At 42.3% G+C, this 7,500-nt stretch overlaps 1 protein-coding gene across 2 annotated transcripts in view; it reads left to right on the top strand.

Moving 5' to 3' along the window:
* The window catches only part of LOC125042667 (putative FERM domain-containing protein FRMD8P1), a 24,389-nt gene that overhangs the window by 4,474 nt on the left and 12,415 nt on the right, over positions 1-7,500 (top strand). For both annotated transcript variants that reach the window (XM_047638462.1, XM_047638463.1), the window contains exons 3-6: positions 604-654; positions 1,782-2,104; positions 5,588-5,764; positions 6,347-6,521. In XM_047638462.1, coding sequence (XP_047494418.1) covers positions 604-654; positions 1,782-2,104; positions 5,588-5,764; positions 6,347-6,521 — 726 coding nt within the window. The remainder of the gene's footprint in view (positions 1-603; positions 655-1,781; positions 2,105-5,587; positions 5,765-6,346; positions 6,522-7,500) is intronic.

The raw sequence follows: 7,500 nt of genomic DNA, 5'->3' as shown, positions 1-7,500 counted from the left end.
ATTGACACGTATTTTTAACGACTCCTCGCTGCCCAGGACACGCAGGTAAGGCTCTGGGATGAAAAGTGGAAAGGGGTTAGATGGAATAATTTCATTTGTTGATTAGAATTAGATTACGTGAAAGTTTAATTGCATTTTGGTTCAGCTGGACCTGAAGGGGTGTAGAAGCGATTTGTTGAAGTTGATTTGCATAAGGTCATCATGCATGGCAGATGTTAATTTGTTTGTTTACTGTTTCACTCACTGATTAAATGTACCACAGCAGCACAACGCAGTTACTTAGCAAAATAGTGTCTCCATCAGCACAAATCCTTGAACCCGGTCGGCATTGCATGTTGCAATTGTAACTTAGGATGGTATTCTGTGTAATGCAATTAACAGAACTATGAATTAAAGTTCAGAGCTAAGTTGAGCTCGACAAGCTGCGAGCAACTTTTACTCAGACAAAGCTTTTAATAGAAAAATTTCGTTAAAATTAATATCCATAGCAGCATTCTCAATCTGGAAAAGACAGTGGATCGCATGTGATTATACAAACATAAACATCCATTATCCGACTAAGGGGAAAAAAAACATATCCATTAATTCCCGTTTTCTGTCCAGACGACCTCGAGGGGAAACTGATGCATTTCCACGGTCGGCCACGATATCCAGGTGAGTGACGGAAATAAAAAAAATAGAAAAAAAGTTTAGTTTTACGTTTACACACACACACACACACAGACGCTCTGATAAATAGTGTTTTCTAGTGACAACTCACAGAGGGGATCAAGCTGTTGGAATTCCCAGCGTGCGTGATGCACAAACAAATTCTTTTAGCTTTGGTAATGGGATTTTGACACGCGAGAGAATAATAACTGTGGACATTCTTGGGGTATTATAAACATACTTTTTTTTTTTTTAAAGAATTGTGTAGCGGTTGGTAATGAGAACTCTCTGGTTCATGTTTTCTAAATGTAATTACTTATGTTAATCTTATTTGGAATTATTTTTTCTCTACAGTTAATGTCAAACACAATAATAAAAAATAAAAAAAATCAGGTAATTAAATGGAAATGAGGTTTATTTTTTGATATTAAGAAATCTCCTTTCTAGTAAGGATGACTTAGCATGTTATTACATGATAATAGAAAATATAGGGAGATAAAAAAAAAAAACGTTATTATTTAAAATCCCAACGACTTGTTTCTAATTCTAAATGAAAAGGAAACTTTATATTTTATTCAAGAAAGCTTTACCATTAATAGTTTACCTTCATAGTCCACCGACACGCGACCCGACTAAAATAACACAAACTTTTAATTGCTGGGAAACTCAACTTTGTCCCTTTGTCATGTAGGTGGCATACGCTGCCAGTCATTTAATCGACAGTCAGTGATTATAAGTATAGGGCTATTTACCATATCTGCTCAAACAAGGGTAAACACACACGCAGACCTACAACCTCGTTCGAATCACAAACGACGCATTAATGTGATGTAGGCCTTTAGACACACGGTCTCGCATTCTCTTCGTATGTGTAACTTTGATTTGACACATTCGCACACGGACACGTACATGTACACGCACGCACACGTACACCCATACGCACACGCACACATACATATACATTCACACACACACACACACACACACACACACACACACACACACACACACACACACACACACACACACACACACACACACACACACTCCCTCCCTCCTTCTACCTCCTATCCTCCCTACTCCCTCCCCCTCCCCTCCACCCCCACTGACCCCGCCGGCCCCTCCTCCTCCAGGGAGTTCCTCCGGGAGCGAGCGGACTTCCTGCGGGGCGACTACAAGGGCAGCGCCGACCACCTGGACAAAGCGGCCGGATTCTACCCCAGCCTTCCCCCGCCGGCTTTCGACGTGCCGCCCCTATCCCTGGACCCCGAGACCCGCCGCCCGTCCGCCCACCTAATGACCACGCCCGCGCAGACGAGTGTGGCCTCCATGCCGGTCCACTCGATGCCCACCACCACGAGCGTGACCCACCCGTCGGTGCCACAGACGACGGCCGCCCACCACGACGACCTCGACAACAAGAGCAACAAGAACGACCACGAGAGGAAGAGTAAAGGTGGGTTTTGGGGTGTGGGGGGGAGGGGGGGAGGGCAGAGGGCAGGGGGAGAGGGAGGGGTGGGGGAGATGGGGCAGGTGTAGCAACCTGCTTACGATTACTTCTCGCTAGCTTTAGAAGGAACGCTCGTTGCCACTACCCGTTGAATTGACGTTTGGTGGTATGTGAAGAAGAAATGACGAAGTGTGCGGAAAAGGGGAAGGAACGGAGAGATAGTGGGTAGGTATATGAGCTGTACGAGAACGGAAAAAAAACTTGTATTCGTGTGTTTTAGAAGGAGAGGCGCGTGCGAGGGATTTAGTATTGCTTTTATTCTGAGTGAGCTCATTATATCCTGAACAGGTCCGTTCGAAACTTGTACCTTTCGTTACAGTTACGAGAGGGAATGGAAAACGTGTATTAATTAAACCCGAAGAATATTTAATGAGACACAAACGAGAAAACAACTAAAACACAACTAAAACGCGAAATTATAACTTAAAAATCAACGAAACAGACACATAAAACGAACAAGTAAAATACACAAAGAACTAACACGAGTAAATAATGAAGTAAAACACGCTTAAAATACTTAAACAGAAAGTAAAAAGAAGCACCGATCTCTACGATTCACTAGTTTGACGAGGACACAAATTAATACTCCACAGCCACTTACTTCTTCGCGGGAATGCGCATAATTGAGGGTGGCTCTCTTTCAATTATTTTTTTTTTTTTTAACGATTGAAAAGTGATAAAAGGATAAAATAACAATATGATGAATAGAATAAATATAATGTATATAAACCGTATTTTAAGAAAAATATAATTAGGATAATGTTTAAACTCCCTTCATTCACTTATTTTTATCATGTTATCAGTCCGTGTTTTATTAAGAACAGACAGAGAATAAGAACAAGCAATATAAAGAATCTTTAATACCTCAAAACAATAAAAAAATAAAATACACGGAAAGAAGCAGTCCTGCGGGAGATCGTGAGTGAGTGGGTCACGGCAAATGAGCAGTGATCCACGATACAGGGGGAGAGTGAGGGGATGGGAGGGGGGGGGATAGGGGGTAGGATAAGAGAGGTGGGTATAGGGGGGAGATAGGGGCTGGGATAGGGGGTAGGATAAGAGAGGTGGGTATAGGGGAGAGTTAGGGGAATGGGGGTGGGGAGAGGGGGAAGGTGAGAGAAGTGGTTTGAGAAGAGAGTGGGGGTAGGGAAAGGGGGGGTAAGGAGGGGAGGATGGAGCAGTGTGGGGAAAGGAGGGAGGGTAAAAGAGAGGTAGGTTTAAGGAAGAGATGGGGATGAGGTAAGGAAGGTGGGGAAGGGAGGGAGGGGATGAAAAGGGGTGATGACACGTAAGGTAAAGCAGATATAAAACAATCAAATACTCACTCACACAAATTGATAAAGAAGAAAATCACAGAAAGATTAATCTAGCCCAAAAATAAGAAAAAATAAAAATAAGAAAAAATCCATCATATTTACGTCATCTGTGCACGAATAGGTTACATAACGCTTTTAGATAAATCTACAAATAAGGGTCATTTATAAATATATATATTACATAAAGGTCTGGAATGATATTATGTAAAAGAAAAGACAACAGAAAACTTTGCCAGTGACGTCACTACGAGACAAAGAAGAGTACGTAATAATTTCCCGCCAAAAAAAAAAAAAAAATAGTTTGTGTAAAAGACAAAGAATTGAATATAAAGAACGAAAATATTAAGAGGTGTGGTATTTAGAATTTGGTGGAATGCAGTGAGGGGTAGAAAATATTTATATATTCGTGATCATCATCATCATCATCATCATCATCATCATCATCATCATCATCATCACCATCATCATCATCATCATCATCATCATCATCATCATCATCATCATCATCATTACTATTATCAACATAACAATTATTATTTTATCACCATCATTGCCATTATCATTACACACTTTTCTTAACTTTTTTTCAACTTGAGTAATAAATCCATCAAGGAAATTTGCATATATATTTAAAAAGCGCGTCCGTTAACCCCCGTTTTCTGTTTAGGTGGGGAAGAGAATGGAAATTAAGGTTAAGGGAAACTATGATAAAGAGGGTGACATGGTGCATTAAGGATGATAAAGGGAAATAGAGAAAGGAGACAATAATGGAATAAAAAGAGAAAAGGTAGAGGACGTAATGGAGAAAGAAGAAACTAGTAATACTAATGTTGGTTTCATTTATATACCTATTTATTGTTATTATAATATACATTGTATGTATGCACAGCACCTTTGTTGCTAATAATGTTGTTATTCAAACAAAGCAGTCGACCGGCCATAATAGTCGATGATATTGCCAATATTCCATCAGTCTAGTCTTAGTCATCCTATGACAGTCATGCTTCCAGGTGTCAGCAAAGTTCTAACAATAAAATATCCGAAACATTTAGTCTGGGGTCATGGTATTTATTCAGACGCACGTAAATTGTTATATGAAATTTCTCAGATATTTTGGATTCATTATTATTTTATTATTATGATTATCTTTACTACTACAACTACTACTACTATAATGATAATAATAATATCCTTTATTATTATCATCATCATCATCATCATCATCATCATCATCATCATCATCATCATCATCATCATCATCATCATCATCATCATCATCATCATCATCATCATCATTACAATTATTATTATAAAGATATATATAGTTGTTAACACAGTTGCCTTACATTTAGTCACTTTGTAATTCCAAACAGCTTTGTGGTAAAAATATATATATTTTTTCATATGTGCACAAATCCCAGCAACCGTCGTGCTGACTTATTTGCTTTCTTGGGTAGCATCTAATAAAACTGACACAGCTGTTTTTTTTTTTTTTTTTTTTTTTTTTTTTTTTTCATAACCAGTTTCCTGTCCTATGACTCTATCATCAGATTATGACATGCTGTATTTGTTTACATATGACGTCACCCTCAGTGTTTTCTTGAGTCAGCTTTTGATTCTTATATAGAATTTATTTCGAAGTATTGGAACTCTTTTTACCGTTAGTCATAGCTCTTTATTTACAGTTTCTGTTAATGTTATCCATACCTTTTTCGTTTATAGTCATTCATAATTAAAGGTGAAAAAAACAGCCCACTCCTTTTTAAAATTATGTTTTTTTTTTTGTTTGTTTTTTTAATTTACGCATTCATTTGCATTTCTTGCAACATCCTTTTTCTTTCTTCGCATCCGCACCTCCCTCACAATTGCCCATTCCTTTTCTTTTCTTTTTTTTCCTTTAATTCACACCTTCACTCCGATTTCCAGCCACACTCATTTTCTACAACAACACCATCTCTCGTCTCTGAAAAAAAAAGAAAAATACGGGCAATCCCCTTTTTCTTTTTACACTTATTCACTTACATTCACAGCCACGCCCATTTTCTGCATCCCCCTCCCCCTCCCCCCACCTTCCTCGTTTACTCAAGCCCGCCCCTTGCGTCTCTCCTCGCAGGAATGGTCGAAGTGTGCGTGTTCCTCCACTCCCGCGTCGCCGTCAGACTAAGGCTGGAGGACGGGGCCAAGATCACCGCCCAGGAGCTACAGGCGATGGTCATAGAGGAGGAGGACGTGACGCTACCGAAGCAGGCCATGGAGGTGTTCGCGATCTGGATGGTCTCGCCGGTGCTCGGTGCGTGGGTGGAAGATGTTGTGAGGGTGTTGTCATGCTGTCATTGAGTAGGTAGACTGTGCGTGGTTGGAAGGACGAGGGTGTTGTCAGTGTGATCTTGTGTGGTTGGAGCGATTTATTTTTGTGAAGGTGTTGTCAATGATGGATAGATCGCGTGTGGTTGGAACGATTAATTGATGTGAAGGTGTTGTCACTGTCATGCCGTCACTGGTAGAGAGATTGTGTGTGGTTGGAAGGATTCTCGATGAGGGTGTTGTGACTGGTAAATAGATTCTAAAAAAAAATGCCCGAGTGTGTTGTCACTGATAGATATATTGTGCTTGAGAGAGAACGGGGTGGGGGATGTATACTATCTAGAGATAGGTTGATCGTGTTTGTGTATACGTTTTTGACACACACACACACACACACACACACACACACACACACACACACACACACACACACACACACACACACACACACACACACACACACACACACACACGCACGCACGCACGAACACAAACACATATACAAATCTAAACATACAGAAAAAAAACCAGAACACACATCCCTTAACGACACCCCTTCCCCTCGCAGAGATCCAGCTGAAACCCTACCAGCGAGCCCTTGAGATCCGGCGCCAGTGGGGGGAACTCCTGAAGAGGTTCACGCAGGTGCCGGTGAGGGCGCAGGACGCTCGCTACGCTTACGAACCCAAAATGGTGCTCAGGAGAAATATCTTCTTCAGCAAAAGGGACGAAGTTAAGATTAGGTAAGGGGAGAGAAAGAGAGAGAGAGAGAGAGAGAGAGAGAGAGAGAGAGAGAGAGAGAGAGAGAGAGAGAGAGAGAGAGAGAGAGAGAGAGAGAGAGACAGACAGAGAGAGAGGCTGGTCAAGAGAGAGTTTAGTTTGGTTTATCCTTAACTTTTGTAAAAATTTTCCGTTTTCTATGTTTTCTTTCTTTTTCGTTTTCTGATTTTTTTCTTGTTTCTTCGTTTTCTTTTTCTTCTGCGTTTTCTGTTTTTTTCTTTCTTCGTTTTCATTACTTCGTTTTCTAATTCTTCTTTCTTTTTCCTTTTCTTCATTTTACTTTTTATTCTTTTCTCCTCCTCTTTCGTCTTGTATTTTTTTTTTTTTTGCTTATATTTTCCTCCCCCTTCTCCCTTCTTCCTCTTCTTCTTCTTCTCTTTTTCCTTCTGCTTCTCCTCCTCCCCTCCTCCTCCTCCTCCTCCTCCTCCTCCTCCTCCTCCTCCTCCTCCTCCTCCTCCTCCTCCTCCTCCTCCTCCTCCTCCTCCTCCTCCTCCTCCCCCTCCCTCCTCCTCCCCCTCCTCCTACTCCACCTCCTCCCCACCACCTCTCGTTCCTCCTCCTCCTCCTCCTCCTCCTCCTCCTCCTCCTCCTCCTCCTCCTCCTCCTCCTCCTCCTCCTCCCCCCCCTCCCCCTCCACCTCCACCTCCACCTACACCTCCACCTCCACCTCCACCCCCTCCCCCTCCCCCTCCCCCTCCCCCTCCTCTCTTTGAACCTTCCCCCTTTCCAAGAGGCGACGGCCAGCGCGTCAGATCCTCTAAGCTGTCTGGCAAGGAAACCCCGAGGAGAGAGAGCAGGCGGGGAGGCGGGTGCGAGCGGAGCCCCTTGCGTCCCCGTCTCCGAAAAGCGGCTTCCCTCGGCTTAATTCCCGACAGCCGGTATTGCACATCTCGGCCCAACCCCTTGCGCTCCTCCAGGTCCTCGCGTCGGGGAAGTACACGC

This window comes from Penaeus chinensis, chromosome 32 (genome assembly GCF_019202785.1).
Source record: "Penaeus chinensis breed Huanghai No. 1 chromosome 32, ASM1920278v2, whole genome shotgun sequence".
NCBI lineage: Eukaryota > Metazoa > Arthropoda > Malacostraca > Decapoda > Penaeidae > Penaeus > Penaeus chinensis.
Note: the sequence above shows the minus strand (reverse complement) of the source record. Positions and strands in the feature narration are given on the sequence as shown.